General features: G+C 40.3%; 2 protein-coding genes across 2 annotated transcripts in view; one reads left to right on the top strand and one right to left on the bottom strand.

Moving 5' to 3' along the window:
* Positions 1-2,807: 2,807 nt before the first annotated feature.
* The window catches only part of LOC145985537 (hemolymph lipopolysaccharide-binding protein-like), a 58,375-nt gene continuing 43,346 nt past the window's right edge, over positions 2,808-17,836 (bottom strand). The window contains exons 2-4 of the mRNA XM_083119607.1: positions 7,174-7,276; positions 5,534-5,797; positions 2,808-2,971 (exon numbers count right to left, since the gene is read on the bottom strand). Coding sequence (XP_082975733.1) covers positions 2,808-2,971; positions 5,534-5,797; positions 7,174-7,261 — 516 coding nt within the window. The 5' untranslated portion in view covers positions 7,262-7,276. The remainder of the gene's footprint in view (positions 2,972-5,533; positions 5,798-7,173; positions 7,277-17,836) is intronic.
* The window catches only part of LOC145985789 (3-oxo-5-alpha-steroid 4-dehydrogenase 1-like), a 113,266-nt gene continuing 112,426 nt past the window's right edge, over positions 16,997-17,836 (top strand). The window contains exon 1 of the mRNA XM_083119874.1: positions 16,997-17,055. The gene's annotated coding sequence lies outside the window, so the exon portion shown is untranslated. The remainder of the gene's footprint in view (positions 17,056-17,836) is intronic.

The following is a 17,836-nucleotide window of genomic DNA, read 5'->3' on the forward strand; positions in this document are numbered from 1 at the left end:
GAGACGGAAAAAGAGTTTCCTTCTGAGCCGAATGCAAGAGCTCTTGCACCGTTCTACGGCGCATAAGGAACCTTGCTTTTTCATATTCCTTGAGGTCTTTCAAAAGCTCCGGAACTGAATTACATTGTTTTTTGTATATCTCCCTGATAAATTCAGGTTGAAGACCTGCGTTTATGCATTTAAGCTGCTTATTCACAGCCATGTTAGGGTCCATCTTAAACAAGAGGGTCTGCTTGTCCCTAACATAAGATGATACCGGTTCATCGTCCCTGTGGAACCGATATCTGATCTGCTCCTCGATCTGCAGCTGATCAAGGGAGCCTGTGAATTCTTCAATAAGTTTTTTCTTGACGTCCTCATAGCTGACTAAATTGACGCCTGGTTGCTGGCTAATTGCATTAAACCAGCGGAGGGCTGGCCCACATAACAACGCCGGGAACAATTGCCGTTTTTTCGTCTCCTCCCAATTGTTCAGAATCGCCGCACTTTCGAAACGATCTATGAATTTAGTAACATCCTCCCCCGAGGCACCCTGAAACTGAATGCTCTCGAACAGGAAGGGATGAACAAAAGGTAGTTGAGCCATGGTGGGTGGGTCCACAAGAACTGTGGGACGATTATCAATTTGAAAGTGAGCCTGCGCGCGTGCGCGAATTCTAGTTAATGGAGGACTTCTGATTTGGGGTGGATGAGGCACAAGGTAGGCCCTCCACATCAAAAGACGGACCAACAGCATTATTGGCGAGAATGATGAGCCTATCCAATGTGGTATCAAGCTCGTCCTCCAACTCAATAAATGACATAAGGCATTACTAACAATGGTGACGTACCTTATTAAAAAAAGAACACCGCCCATTAGGAAAAAAAATTCCGCGAAGAAAGAAGTCTAACATGATATTAATGAATTTCAATTTTCATTTATTTCAGAGTGAAATAAATGAAAAAATTCCGCAGCCTACCCTTTCAATTTTCATGTCTGTTTAGGAAAACAAGGCATGAGGCTTTTCATTTCCAAAAGAACCACGTTGCTCTAATTTTTCATCACATTTCCGTAAAAATGGATGAAAAGCCCACGCACCTCAAACCACGTAGCGTTCCAACCTTAACGCGGGGATCTTAAATAGGGATGTAACTTGCCCCTCCCGATTAATACTTGTTGATGGTAGAGACAGCCCTGAACGGGCAGGTACAAATATCTAACTATTCATTAAAATAGACTCATGATTCGTTTTAGACTGAAGTGAGCAATGCGAATGGCAGATAAGGGTGTAGACTAGCTTACCCTGTTCGGTTTAGAAATAAGGCCAGTAGCTCCTGCTTCTCCGATGATTCCAGATTAAAAGATCTCGTGTCGCTCTCATGCGCACCTATTTAAACCCTCGCTTGGCCTCTCGTCACCTCTTGCCAAAAGCCAGTGTTCTTACCATTTCCTGTGAAAGGCTTACCCAACACATTTCTGAACAGGAGCTGACAAGGTCTGCCAGGGTCAATATTTCTTAATCGAACAGGGCATGGTACGATTTTACTAAACAAACTTTTGCGAACATGAAATTCTTTCCACTCTTCAAATTCCCGATCTTTCCCTTCGCCGTTAAGTTTCAGATCTAACATTGCTTTCCAGAATCATGAATGGACAACTTTTCACTAACGAACTCTTGCCACATCTTCAAGTCCGGATCCGACGTACTAACAGGAAATGCAACAACTTCTTTTACACAAAAACCTCAAGGCTATCCCTAGAGCAAAGGTCATTCCTGTATAGGCTACAAACAAGGTACAATACACTAAATGATCCTCCAGGCTTCCATCTATCTAAGCAGGCTTTCAGAAAGCCGTGCATCAAGCAGCTGAAGAGTAATTAATATTTGTTATACTCTAGTTATTGTTTTATTCTTGTTACTTATATATGTATGTTTGTGTATGTGTGCGTGCTTCTCATTTGTTAATTTATATTTTTCTCTCTGCTGATATACTGATATAAAATGGATTCTCTCTGTATTTAGGAATTCTCAAATAAATAAATAACTGTTCATTGGACCGCTCTCTCGCGATAATACAAGAGTTATCGAGTAACAAGAAGATGCTGCAAATATATTAGACTTCACGATAGCGCCGCCGTCTGCTAACAACACTGAATTTCAGTTGCAAATCTCTTCCATTGCATATTTAAGCTATTTACTGCAAACAGTCAGTGCTTGGGCGCCCGCACTGTTCAGTCCGCAGTTCTCAAATAAAGTTTCGACATTGTGAGATAGCAGCTTAATTCATTATGGCACGGAAAAGGAATTGCAAGGTTATATCATTTGGATATATCCAAGTGGATTTGTGTTTCTTTTTAGTTTTTTTTCTTTCAGAAGTGTAAAGAATATGAGAATGGATATGTTCCACACAACTTTGTCGGGTTCAGCACCCCCCTCCCCCTCGCTTCCCAACGAGCTTACGGTCAGCACTGTCCCTGATTTTCACTTATGAAATATAGCAACCCTAATCATACCAAAAGTTGAACCCCCTTCCTTACGTGAACTATATATACGCCCATGTATGTGGCCGGGTACAGAAAAAGTTAAGAGGTGTAGATAGACAAAATGAAACATGAAAAGTACATTATAATAGACCTGAAGATTTTATTAACATCCTTACATGAGAGACTTGTATTACTGTACCTATAACATTTCTAGTTTGAATACATAAAATTTAAATTTCTAAATTACTGTAAATGATGAGGAAGAAAAACAACATTAAAGCCAGTCCATTGGAAATTTCAGTGTTTTCATTTTAGTATTTGAGGCAACACAAGGACTGCATTGCTAACAACCTTGACAGTCATATCTCTCACAAATAAATGGGAATTCATTTTCACAGGGCGTATTGCCTATTCCTCCAGCTAATCCAATTGCTACACAATCATGCCCGTCCACGTCGTCTGGATCAGAACTTCCCCATTGAAAGGCTGTGGAGTGCAAGTTGTTCCCTGCAAAGTGCACAAATGTACATATTAAGCTTTTGCAATATGTTGCAAGTGAATTCTTAATAGGGGCATTACAGAGTTACCTGTGAGTCATCCAGGTAAGGTTCTAGACATATGACTGGATTAAAATGCTCAAAATGAACTGATTTAATTGACTTATGAAGTACTTTGTGGTGCCTGCTGAGAAATTTAAAAAATAGTATGAGAAAACATAGCCTGAATACATGAAAAGTATTAACGAAAATGTGTTGTGTGACACTTTAAAAATGTAGCAATGTTTGAGTTCCTTTGTCTGTTAAGCATATTGACTAAGGACGCTAATTTCTTTGTAGGTGAAATATGCACATTACATGCATTCACAAACGTTTAAAACCATAATGCAATTTAAAAAATTTCAGATTGATTCACTTTGTTGTTTACATGGAGGATCACTCTTCGTGGAATGATTATCCAATATTGAATTTCATTGAAATGAGAATTTGATGTTCTACGAAATTATAAATAGTTGTTTTATTAAAGGTCCACATTTCATATTGAGTTGGTTTGTGTGGCAAGCTGCCGCTTTGGGGGGGGGGTCCTTTAAAAATAAAAGAGGTCGTTATGTCGTCTCACTGCCACGGTCCAATTCACGGTATGAGTGATCTTAGTTGCGAATTTATTCAACATCATCCCTGCATGAAGTGGTTCTCGGAATCGGCCAGTTTCTAAGAAAATGGATAGATATCCAGGGGAACTTTGTGTGGTATAGGTGACCGGAGCTGGTGCCGATCACGACACTTCTACAAAAAAAAACGAGAAAATTCGAAATTATCAGTGGACTTATTTTTTTTAAAGAAAAAACGTGAACCCATATTATGAAACTCCGTAATATTTTTAAAACAACATATCCTAGAGCACTGGCATATGCAGAGGGGGTGAGCTGATGGGGCTACAGTCCCTTCTGAAATTTTGAGAAAAATCGAAATTTTGAAATGAAAGCAGTAAAGAAGTTGGGGAAAACCAAAACATTTTATTATTAAGAAATATACTGTAATATTGTAAGCATTTATATAATATTAGAGGACGTAGCACATAAGTTTGCCTTCTAACTTTTCAAACAAGCGGTGTACTTATTTCTCCCCCTTCCTTCTCTATTACATGTCGACATTTCTAAAGTTAGCTATTATGAACAATGGGGCACCCCTTCTCAATATGCGAGCGCATAAGACGTGGCCCAAGGTCTTCATATACTTACATACTTACATACTTGAAGTACATCGTAAGTGCGCGAGTCTTAATACTGACACCATCAGTAATTATTATGCTGTCATGGTTCTGCATGGATTAAGAGAGTTCCCAGGATGTACTACGGAGAAGAGAACTTGACATTGGATTGCTTTCCGAAAAGAGTTTTGACTCTTGCTTCCTGATATTATCATACAACATATGCAATACATTGCTTTGGTTTAGTATGTAAAAAAAACTATGAATAATTTCCTTTTACACTCAAGAGCTAATCAAGTCTGGATATATATAGGAGGTTCGTTTCATTTCACTACATTTTAGAATAATAAAAAAATCATTTTATGCATACATGCAGTAGAATGGAATGCTACGTATTATCAAGGAAATTGTTTATCTATCATGTTTATCATATTTGTTTCACTGATGAGAGCTACAAGCATGGAAACAACACTCCAAACAAGCTGCCGACAATCTCTGCATCAGCATACGTAAAATCATGTTCCTAAACAACGTGCACGATCGAAGAGAAAACTTAATTAAGATAGTCATGGGGAATTTGCCGAACAATACTTGTGCATCTCTTTTACATCTCCAACACGAATTCGTTTCGTATTTAATGACTTTTTTTTTTTCAATTTCTGAAATAAATCAAAGAGGACCTATTCCAAGATTCCAGTTTCGTGGTGTAAGAAAGAAAATATCAGATAAATAAAAGGTGACCACTGAAATATTTTTCTAAAACAGCAAAAATACAGAAACTTGGACTGCTGAGACCACTGAATTTGGATAACGCCTGGGAAAGGTATCGTAGCATATCCGCTCGGTTAAGAAATATTGACCCTGGCAGACCTTGCCAGCTCCTGCTCAGAAATGTGTAGGATAAACTTTTTACAGGAAATGGTAAGAACACTGACCTTTGGGGTAGAGGTGACGAGAGGCCAAACGAGGGTTTAAATAGTTGCGCATGAGAGCGACACGAGGTCTTTTTACTTGGAATCATCGGAGAAGCAGGAGCTATTGGTCTGTTTTCTAAACCGAACATTGTAAGCTATTCTACACCCTTATCTGCCATTCGCATTGCTCAGTTCAGTATAAAACCCAATCATGAGTCTATATTAATGTTAAGTTAGATATCTGTACCTGGCCCGTTCAGGGCTGTCTCTACCATCAACAGTATTAATCGGGAGGGGCAAGTTACATCCCTATTTAAGATCCCCGCGTTCATGTTGGAACGCTACGGTATATATGGGAGCAGCAAAATTGGGAGTCATAAAATTGGAAGCTTGTATTGTTTACCATAAATACAAAGCATCTATGAAGCTCAATCTGCATACAACTTACCTAGAACAGTTTCAAATACTCCTTTTGTGTTTCTACAATGGACTCCGACGTATATACCATTCCATTCAAGGCCGGGTGGAACTCCTATAACGGAGATGATGTCCACGATATCGTCTTGTTCTTGCTGAGAGTTGATGACTGCAAGGAACGCCCCTTGCAGAGAACAAACCACCGATGCTTCATCCCATGTTTTTAAATCAGTGTGATATATGAATTTCCCAAGTGCATACCCTGGTTCATACGTCACTCTTCTAGTTGTTCGTTCTGTAAAGTTTAAGTGCAATGTATGCAAATCAAACTCAGTATCAATACTATTAATAGTTAAAAAAATAACTTCGACTTCTAACTAACTGTTGTCTTTTCAGTCAATGTCTGAAATGTCTTGACTACATAAAGACTTATTTTAATATGTTTACACTAGACTCAGATTATGTGGTTCCGGCGACCACTGATCTACAGTATAAAATGTCGTTCCATTAGATTTCTTAAAATAAAAGAAATCCATATACGTAGTAAATTTACGTCTTGAAGTTACATATTCAAATTGAACTCTGGCGATCAAGGGTGAACGCTGGATTTTTTCTCAGGGGGCAGAGTCACAGAAACTGTTTTTATTATTATTATTATTATTATTATTATTATTATTATTATTACTGTTATTATTGTTGATGTTTTTATTATACTACTACTACTACTACTACTAATTATGTTTTTTTAAAAATTACATACATTTGTAATTTTCATATTCTGTATATCTACGTATATACAATTTGCATAACTGTAAACTTAACATTATTCATGTAGGACAAAAAGCTGTTTTTTATAGTTAGATAATTATTTAATTATAATCAGTGTAAATAGACTGTAAGCTTAAATGTAACCCTACATCAAATAACAACAATAATAACAACAATAATAATAGTTGCTGTAACTTAAGCCCCTATCACACGGAACTGGATTTCTAGTAGGAACGCTCTAGTTGACGCTGGACTGGCTACCCATTTGCTAGTTTTCGCCTCACACGGTACTTGTTACACCGTACTTGTCGATAGTCTTTCGTTCCCATAATGGCGGCCGCGCGAGTAGTAAACAACGTATCACTTCACACTTTTAAAATACGATAACTATCCAACCAAGAGGAATATCGCATCGCATTAAATGGTTTTAGGTAGAGAAGAACGGCGCTGATAAAATACATACTTTACAACGTTTACTATACACGTATGGAAGAATATTTTAGCTTTTTCAATTGTAAACATGCCTTTCGTGCTGTATGCACTCGGAAACCACAGACAAAAAAGGCTACTTTGCAAACTCACAGATTATCTTCACATGGCCAAACTTTGATCTCATTGGCTGTTCCACAGAATCTAGTCGAAGAAGTTAGTAGCAATTAGAACATGTCCTATTCCTCAAAACCAGTCAAGCAGTCAGCCAGGCGGCCATAATTTCTACCTAGAAAGTCAGTTCATCGCCAACTAGGGCATTCCAACTAGAAATCCAGTTCCGTGTGATAGGGGCTTTACTGTCTGTAAGTCACAGAAAACAATAATTTTGGTCATAAAATATCTCTACAATTTCTGCATTCGAATTATATTAACTACATTATCGCCCATGCTGGCGATACAATCAGTACTTACTTGAGAAAGTTCCATTGTCCTGTTGAAATCCAGAAGCAACAGAACATATTAATAGTACGGCTGCAACAGTCTTCATCATGCCTTTCATAACGTATCCTGCTACCTAGAAAGGAAGAAAGCAGCAGGGATGTAGTCGAGAGTATACGGCGGAATACGCCTTGGTTAACATTACTCATTAGTAGAGCCCGGAAGTTCAGGCATTTATTTTCGTTAAAATAGGCAGGCAAAAAGGCATTTATAATGTGGTAAATAGGCACTAAAAATGAAAAAAAAGGCAAAATAAACCGAAAAAAGGCACATTTAGAAGTCGCTTACTTTTATCTATAATTTCTGGCAAAATGTTAAAATCTAAATTGGGAAGAGCATTTCAATTTTCTCCGTCTTGATTGCACATAACTACAAGGTGCTTTTTAAGTTCTCAACATTCATTGATAGTCGTCTGTCAGAGAGAATGTTTTTCATAATAGAAAATGATCTTTCCACTTCGACAGAAGTTATTGGAGCATACATATAACAAGCTAATGTAGCTGGACTCATTTTGGTAACAGCATTTTCACCTTTTAGAATATCACAAATTGTTTTCAATTGTCTCAAGTCCTCATTTGCACACACTACCCGTTAGCACTTTTCCGCAACAGCTGACCCCTTTTCTCCTGGCACTTCCATCATCTGCTGCATAGATTCCTCGAAGATTTTCATGGATGCTATAATTGTAATTGTCTCTGGCAATGCACCACAATGCGCAAAAGTAAACTTGAATAGCACAGGAGTTTTTTCACTTCACGAATTGAAGCCGCTTCATTTTCTGGAAGAGCATCGATCACCTCACTGATTTTTTGAAGGTTGTTAGCATAATATATAGCTGCTGATATCCAGGTTCCCTATCTCGTCAAGACTGGTTGCTGAAGTAAACTAAGCTCAATCGCAACTTTCTGAAATTTTCGGGTTCGAGAGGGAGATTTCAGAAATATTTTCTTCGTGTTCGAAATCAACCTGTCCACTTCAGCAGTCAATCATGCACAAGAAATGTTAACCGAAAGGCAATATCCTGACTCAGCATGAAATACTTTTTTCTCACACTTTCTCTTTCAGCAATGTTGAAACATGCGTGAGTTCAATATTACTTAAATAAGGCGAAAATTATTCACATAATAAACGGAAGAAAAATAAATGCCAACAACGTTTTTTGGGAGAAAAATAATTTACATACAAATTTTTTTAAAAAATGTCAAATTTCATTGAAAAAGGCAAAAAAGGCATTATAATTAAAAATAGGCAGTGGGGTCCCAAATAGGCAAAATAGGCAAAATGAAAAGGCTTCCAAAACATTCGAAACAACATAAGAAACGTATATCTGGAAAAATTTTATCAATATATGCATTAGATAAAAAGAGGCATTTTGCCAAACTTTCGGGCTCTACTCATTAGCGTACTACCTTCTGCTACAACGCGCATACCTTCTACATTCGTTTCATTTAAAAAAATGTAATTTGAGAATTACTCCAGTAAGCTTATTACGGTCAAATACTTTTGGTTTCATTGATCTGGAAGATAATGTTGAGAAGGCCTACCAGTTGATGAGTTTAAGCCTCAGAAATATGTGAAAATATGGCTACAAAATCACAATGCTGCAAATGACGCTAATTCAAGTGTTGTGCAAACGTTCTATAGTGACAAGTGTGGCGACGTATCAAAAGAGGCACTTCGGAGTGATTTCGCGTGGGCTTGTAGAAACAGTCCAGGTGAAGACTTTATTGCACAGAGTAAATATTGCGGTCTTCTAAGAATCCCCCCCCCCCAGCCCCACGTTTTTAATTTTTGGAGTTATTAGCAGTATTAAATTAAAGTTATTAAAATATACCAACTGACAAGTCACGTAAGCAATATGATTAAAAGATGAAGGTAGCACACAAATATCCACTCTTTTGAATTCGAGTTCAGAACACCTAATGTCACAATCCCATGTTCAGTTCCCAAATGTTTTACAAATATACTATTAGGCAGGAAATGCCGTTCGTGCGATTGCAAACGATCCAGGTTGAGTTCGGGTTCTGAACGGTCATGGTTGCTCAATCAATGCGGAGGCGGGGATTAAATACCTAGATATATGACACTTTAATTCTGAGACCTGTCGACTCCGATAATAAAAAAAATCACAAATACATTGTACCTGATACACCTGGTACCTGTGAACATAAATGACAACTCATACAAACGGTAAAATATACAGGGTGTTTCTAAAGGTCGTTTACAACGCTTGGGAGGTGATTCCTCACATGAAAACAAGCAAAAAGTGTGAGTTCCATTTTTACGACTGAGGCTTCGTTTCCGAGATAGGAGCCTCGCAAAAGGTGACAAAGTGAACGTCACACCTAACTGGGACGAATACTATCACAGATAGAGAGGCGGTTCCAAGGGAATCATAAAGGAATCGTATGTGCTCAGTCCGGAAGTCACTATGAAAAGTTCACTGCACGCATGCGCAATGGAGTCCTCAAAGGAATTGGGGATTTCCAGCAAGAACAATGCATGGAAAGGATATGTAACGCAGCAAGAAGGACCGAGACAATGAGAAATGAGTTAAAGACAACACATACCGACCTCAAACATCAAAACATGAGCACGGAACACAAAATCCAAAAAGTCAACCCCAGTTACACACGTGGAATGAACGAATCATGTCATGTGGCATACGAGAGACACATTACTCCACCAGGAGGAGGGAAAGAAAAACACAATATCAGATGATTGCGACAACGTGTATTTTTACACGCGACAACTACGTAATATCCCCCCACACACACACACAACAAACAACAACTGCTACAATGTCTTACGCACAGACAGTGCGTGTCACTGTACACCAACTGAAGATGTCACTTTCATCACATAAAGGGGGTGACCAAGAGTGTTCGCACGCGATCACTGTGACGTAAAAGAGACCAGTTTTGGAAGCGCTGCGCAGGCAAGTCTGGCTCTCGTAGTCTACGTTTGACCTTCATGACTGCTGTACCCGCGACAGGAGCTCGAATGGTTGGTTCTCTCCGGCAGTCGTCCCAGTCGTGTTCCAGGTGCTGGGATATGATCAGCAGTTCGCTCTAGGTTGTCATACGCATTGAAGAGTACTAGTATGTTGTATTGAAAGAAGTTGACGTGGTGGAATGGGCAAGTCAAGTATCGCAACAATTGGTCTGTGGTGTTCGTACGGTGATACGGCCAATTTGTGCAGTGTGCCAGTGTTAAACAAAAAAACGATACTTTGCAGTTCCAGCTCCCTATTACACAGATGGCTGCGTATACGACCCAGCAGCTAGCAGACAAGCATCTCATGTATGGGGAGGCACGTGGTAATAGCCGTGAGGCAAGGCGTCTTTATGGAGAACGCTTTCCACATAGACGTTTACCGTCTCACGCCTTCTTTCAGGTAGTGGACAGTCGACTGCGTGAAACATGGTCAGTGTTACCACCGCGGCAAGAAGTTGGCAGATCCCGAAGTGTACGCACACATCAGTTTGCAGAAGATGTGTTAACAGCGGTCGCAGAACATCCTGGCACCAGTACGCGCGTGCTCGCTCGGGCACGAAACACGTCTCATGTGAATGTCTGGCGAGTGTTGTCAGAGGAAGGAATGCACCCTTTTAAACTGCAGAAAGTACAAGAACTGTTACCTCGTGACTTTCGCCCTCGTATGGAGTTTTGCCAATGGTTGTTGCATCAGCTGGACACAAACCCTCACTTCGGGGCAAATGTATTGTGGACAGATGAAGCCATTTTCACCAGGATGGATGTCTTCAATAGTAGAAACAGTCATGTCTGGGACTTTGACAACCCACATGCACTTTTTGTGGCCCATCACCAGCACAGGTTTTCAGTGAATGTGTGGTGCGGGATAGTACATGATTGATCATTTAATTGGACCATACATTCTCCCTGTTTGCCTGAGTGGTCGCACGTATCATGCATTTCTTAGTGAGGTTCTGCCTGAACTGTTGGAAACCGTACCTTTTGCACTGCGACAAGAAATGTGGTACCAACACGATGGGGCACCAGCTCATTTTGATCGTAATGTACGACATTTCCTGCATGGCGTGTTTCGCAATAGGTTCATTGGTAGGGATGAGCCTATGCCTTGGCCACCGAGGTGGCCAGATCTCAACCCTCTCGATTTTTTCTTCTGGGGAGAAATGAAAACTCTCGTATACGACACACCTGTCACATCAGCTGAGGACCTCTTTGCTCACATCAACGTCGCCGCCGCGACGGTAGCAGATACATCTGGCTTGTTTGCACGTACTCGACAATCCTTGATTCGTCGCTGTCATCTCTGCGTAGAAGTGAACGACAGACATTTTGAAAACCGTCTGTGATTATCGTACACTCTTCGTATTGCTCCCAACCCCCTTTGGGTGGTGAAAGTGACATCTTCAGTTGGTGTATAGTGACACGCACTGTCTGTGCGTAAGACATTGTAGCAGTTGTTGTTTGTTGTGTGTGTGGGGGGGGGGATATTACGTAGTTGTCGCGTGTAAAAATACACGTTGTCGCAATCATCTGATATTGTGTTTTTCTTTCCCTCCTCCTGGTGGAGTAATGTGTCTCTCGTATGCCAAATGACATGATTCGTTCATTCCTCGCATGCAACTGGGGTATGCAACCGTGCTCAACTTTTCGGATTTTGTGTTCCGTGCTCATGTTTTGATGTTTGAGGTCGGGATGTGTTGTCTTTAACGCATTTCTCATTGTCTCGGTCCATCTTGCTGCGTTACATGCCCTTTCCATGCATTGTTCTTGCTGGAAATTCCTTTGAGGACTCCACTGCGCATGCGTGCAGTGAACTTTTCATAGTGACTTCCGGACTGAGCACATACGATTCCTTTATGATTCCCTTGGAACCGCCTCTCTATCTGTGATAGTATTCGTCCTAGTTAGGTGTGACGTTCACTTTGTCACCTTTTGCGAGGCTCCTATCTCGGAAACGGAGCCTCAGTCGTAAAAATGGAACTCACACTTTTTGCTTGTTTTCATGTGAGGAATCACCTGTATATGTTGGGCTAAAGGTGGTCACAGGCCAAGGAAAATTGGTAAAGTTTTTCCATTATTTTTTTCACCATCTGTATAACCCTCCCCCCAAATGTTGAAAAATAAGATCATGCCTCTTCAACCTCCTCTGAAACGAAGGGATCACTCTTCCCAAACTAACATTAAATGGGTCCCTTGTTTAATCAAGGATTCGACCTCGTGGCGGAAGTTCCTGTGTACTCCAGCTTCAAACGCAGCATGAACTATGTGAGGAGGCAGGCACAAGGAGATCGTCGGGACCGAATTCCAGACAGAACATAGTTTTACCTGAAAATGGGCAACATAACGCTGCAACAGAACGCAACAGACCTCGTCTCTTTTTCTTTTTGCCTTTAACAAGGAGAAGAAAAATTAGTAAACGAAACGTTAGGAGAGAATGAAAACTTACCAGTCTCTTGCTTCTATATCAGGCGATTGATTTCAGTACAGTGATCTTCCGACGTGACTTTTCTTTCGATATATACTTTCGGCAAATGATTTCTAAAAAAAATAAAAATGCATTGTTCTATCGCTTGGCGTGTTAGGAAATCCAAACTCATCACTACACTTTCCAGAAAGTAACTGGCACAAATTAAAGTATATGTAAAACAGTCATCAACTGTCGTTCAAAGAAATATATTCCCTTTTCTCGTTCCCTGTGCCGAAACACGCCTGCTGACATCCAGATAACTTACAAACAAAAGTCTAAAGTTGGAAAGGAAAAGGGAGATTAGGCCAGATAGTTGAATTTCCAAGAATATGCTATGTACTATGTCTGAGACACGTCAACCACTTTCATGGGCGATGAATGTTTTGACTGCGAGAGGTGTCTAAAGAGAGAGATGTACACAAACACTGGGTGCTTTGTTGGCTACCGGGACCTCATTGGGTCACGAGATCGCACCTTACCGAACAAAGTCTGGTAGACTTCAAAAGAAAACTAAACAGAAGCAGCGAACTCGTATGGGGATAATTCCACGTTACGCTTGATTTGCAGAGACTTAACTGCGAGTCTGACCTGCGTATGGATCTTTGTCACTTACTTGCTGTTCACAGAAACTTGAGTCTACGCTCATTTAACAAATGCACAAATATTTTCAATATTTTTCAAAACCAAAGGTAAGTTGGAAAAATTGAACGAACCTTTGAAAAAGGACATATGTTGGTTTTGACCGCTCTTCTAGCCACAATGGTATCAGTGGAAAAATTTCAGGGAACCCAGCATTCACACCCTAGAACGTTACCCGGACAGTCACCCAGACCACTGAAGGAAGAAGCCTACAGATCCGCGCTGTCAGCGGGTCTCGCCCCGCACGATGGTGTGGAGGAGGCGGAAAGTGGTGATCGACGCAGAACAACAGTTTCCTCCTAAATTAAGCGGAATGAAAATCTCCTGTGTGAGAGAAAAAGGGAAAAGCGCTACCCCGTGCTGCAGGTTGGTCTCCTCGCCCACTAAGTTCCGTTCGCAGTGACCCATACCGTCAAATCTCCAGGAGATATCCATAGGATATCCACAATGACCAGATCAGATCCATGGAAATCCATAAAACGTCCATGGGATTTCCCGTTCTGGATATGGCTGAGTTGAATAATTTATTACTCCTATAATGTACGTATGACAAAGCATGGCGTTAATAACACGTCACTTTCGAAGTAATTGTTAATTGTTACGTAAAGTAACATTAAATATAAGGTTTTAACATTGAGAAGAAAAGTAAATTTTAATATTTAAAAATATTCTTTAAAGTAACTTCTCATTTCTTCCACTTGAATACAGTGGCTATATCACAATACTGGGAGCAATGAACGAATGAACATGTGTGTCCAGTTGAAAGTGTGTTCATGCGGGTGCCACCACGGAAGTGTATCTCTGGCACTAGTTTGCAATTGTCCGTTAGTCAAGGTAGAATAATCGCTTCTCCCTTTCTGGTTGCAAAAAATATTCCTCAGAAATGCAATTTAGAGAGGAGTACAAAGTACTCCTTGAAATTAAGTATATCAGAACTAATTGGAACGAAGTTTTCGTGTTTGAGTTCTATTCTGGCCATGGATATTTCTTTGTTGGTGTCCCTTCATCTAATTGTAATTCGTCCTCATCGTCGCGGTCTGACCAAGTGGAAGAGAAACGACATACAATAACATAAATAAAATGCAAGTATAAGTTGGATAAGTATGTCTCATTTGAAGTGGCAAATGCAAAGAGACTAAAACTGAAAAATAGAAAAACTAACAGAAGTATGTCTTTCTATTTATCTTATAATGTATATTAAGAGTTGTTGAATTTTTAGTTATATTGGAATAAGTTCAGTATTTTCAAGGCCAGTCGAATTTTGACAAATTGAAAGTATTTATGGTTTGAGAAAAGTCACCGACCCCCCTTCCCCCGCGCTGGAAATATTTAAAACACAATACTACCGCCAGGTTTAGGCATTTTAAGGTAAAGCTCACCGTGTCGGGAAAATTGCGCTCTCGCAATAAAAGTGGGAAAAATGCGCCCTCCCAAGAGTAACCACAGTGAAAAGTGGGAAAAATGCGCCCAGCACACACGACCTTCACCAATATGATAATAGGTTGATTAAAACAACCTTGACGTAGCTTCCCCTCACATTTAATACAGGTTTGGGTTTGGGACTGTCAGGAAAGATATTTTTTTTTAAAAAAAGTACAGTAAAAATATTCTCTTTTCTGGCGTGTTTAGAAGCTGGAGATGATGTCCTTTGTCATATTTTTTTTACTTTTGTAATTTTTATTTAATATGTTGTAATTTTTATTTTATTCGATTAAAGTTTTTATTTACATTTGTATTTCCATTTCTTGTGACCTCCGTTGACGATCTTTTACTCCATTTTTTGGATGTACGCCAGACTTCTGAGGCACTTGGTAAGGTCCTTGGGTGTGCTTGTTTTGTAAGTATGTAAAATTTTGCTAATCTGTTCATCCAGTTTTATGTACGTTCGTTTCCTCTTCGTTCCTTCCAAACCGATGCTAGCACTGTCATATTTGTATCCGCTGTATTCCGCTTCCTGATTCAGCGTCTTCAGAAGGGTGTAGAATTTGGGATGAAGTCGAACTTTCTCCTGCAACTTATTGTTCAACCCTTCGACAGCATTGTTCGTTCGGTGCTTTGCATCTCCACAGTGCCACACATCAACTGGCCTACTATGGATTAGGAGCCACCCATCTTCAACGTCCTCGCGGGGGATCATTGCCAGAGCGCTGCACATGCGGACATGAAGCCTTACTTTTTCGTCATTCTTGTAGTCCGGTACCAATCCAACGTCTTGAACTTTGCGCCACAGACACTGATTAAAGTGGAAGTAGCATCCCTTGAGATACAAGTCGGGAAGTTTGAAATGAGGGAAGAAATGCAATCATCTTCTTAGTCAACCATGATTCTTTCTGGATTCCAACCCGATAAACATTCCTTCATTTTCCCAAAAAGTAGGTCGTAAGTTTCTCTTTTTTTGTTCGACAGGAAGGCGAATACTACTGGAGCGATGTTAGTCTCGTTATCTGTACTGCCAAGATCTGCGTGGATTGTATAGAGCTGGGCGAACTGCTTGCTAGACGATTTGAAAGTCCCGTCCATGAAGAACTGATTGTGATTCTGCAGTATTTCCCTGCCTTTGGAGCTACAAAAAACTAGGATTCTCTGCTCGTCTCCTTCATCTACCAAAAGGAAACATGAACTGTCGCCCATTTTCAGGTCTTCTTCAGATAAAACGATGTTCTGTCTGGAATTCGGTCCCGACGATCTCCTTGTGCCTGCCTCCTCACATAGTTCATGCTGCGTTTGAAGCTGGAGTACACAGGAACTTCCGCCACGAGGTCGAATCCTTGATTAAACAAGGGACCCATTTCTTTCTGGTAGAGCTTAGACATAGATTCGTCACCTTCTCTTGCTCGCTTCTTAGCTGCCACTCGCTAAATTGTGTGCTGGGCGCATTTTTCCCACTTTCTAATGTGGTTACGCTTGGGAGGGCGCATTTTTCCCACTTTTATTGCGAGAGCGCATTTTTCCCTGATTCAAGCTCACGCAGAACATGTTTGTTGAAATGAAGCATGAAGATTCGCAATGTTTCTTGTTTTATGATGCGATAGGGTAATCGTGACTATAAGGATGAATCATGATTATACGAAATTGATGAATAAACACTCAGAAAGGAATACCTATGCCAAGGGGAACCTTGCCCTCCGAGGTGGAAATAAACGTCGCATTGGGATACACTATTAACCATGATATTGATGATGATGACTCGTTGAATTCGATCCGAGGCCCACAGCAAGTTCTACCTACTACAGGAGACCATCATTGTTTTGCTGCAATGTAAATGCTAAATTTTAATCGAAGATTGATTCATTGATTTGGTCTATTTTACTTTGCTTTTCTGCCACTTTTGGCTAATCGTGAAGATGAGGATGAGTAATGATATGATGAAATTGATGAAGGGACACTTACAAGGAACACCCATGATCAACCCGGGATTCGAACTCAGGACCTCTGGCGTTGTAACGCCACGGAGGCCGGCAACATAATCTAAGTAGCATATATTGTTGTTCTTGAGAAAATAATGTTCCTTTGCTCTTTTCGCTCTTTGCACGACAGAAGAAGATCTCTCCGTCATTCAGCACATTTTTCTCCTTTTTTGTAACCTGCGCATCGCATCTCCGCACACAATGACATTGTTTTGGAACGAGAACATGAGAATGGTTGCTAGTCGAGGCGTGGCGACCGTAGCACGCGACGGCAGTTGCTTGGAAGATGTGTCATCCTCCAGCAGGGGCAGCGTCTAGTCGCTGAATGAAGTGAACATCTGAGCAGAGGTAAACTCAATTAACAATTATTAATAATTTCTTTACACATTTTTTTTGGCAGGAAGTCAGATTTAGCACAGTTTTTGGAATGCTACAACATAAGAAAGATTTCCTTTGAAATGAATTATTTATTTTATTTCGTGTTTCTGCAACTTGCGAAGATGAGGATGAAGGGTGAAAAGATTAAATAAATGACGGGACAATCACAAATACATAGGGCCAGCACAAAATACAAGCTCCACAGAGGATTATCCTGGAGGCAGGTCCAGATACCAGAGCCTCGTTAGCCTGCAAGACAGTCCAGAGCGTACTACGTAGAAGTGAGGTTGACATATTGGTGCCTTTGCAAAGGGTCACCCCTTGTACCCCAATATTAACCTGCGATTTATAAATTATTCAGACAGACGTGTGAAAAACAAGAACTGAAATAGGAACTAAAGTAAACTAGTGCGAAAAGTTTCACAGTTCAGAAGCAGCGGTGTTAGTGTGCTAGATCACTAATGCAATGCTCCTTAGTTTCTTATCTCTTTTGGGATATAAATAAAGTAAATAGTTCAGTAGCAAATAGATGGGAGAGGTGATGAAATCTATACCTCTCAGAAGGTTTACCCTCGTCCGCTCCCTCCATTCGGTTGTCTGTCGTCTGTTGGAAGAAGTTGGAAGGCAACACGTGTTTCCTCCCATCCAACCGACACATAGGAAACAGGTATTTCAGATGGCGAGAGTAAAAGTATTTGAATAGCTCATTGATATTATTTGTTGGCCTTTCGAAGGACTCGTGCAACAGTAT

The sequence above is a fragment of the Lepisma saccharinum genome, chromosome 3 (genome assembly GCF_977018435.1).
Source record: "Lepisma saccharinum chromosome 3, izLepSacc3.1, whole genome shotgun sequence".
NCBI classification, from domain to species: Eukaryota; Metazoa; Arthropoda; class Insecta; order Zygentoma; family Lepismatidae; genus Lepisma; species Lepisma saccharinum.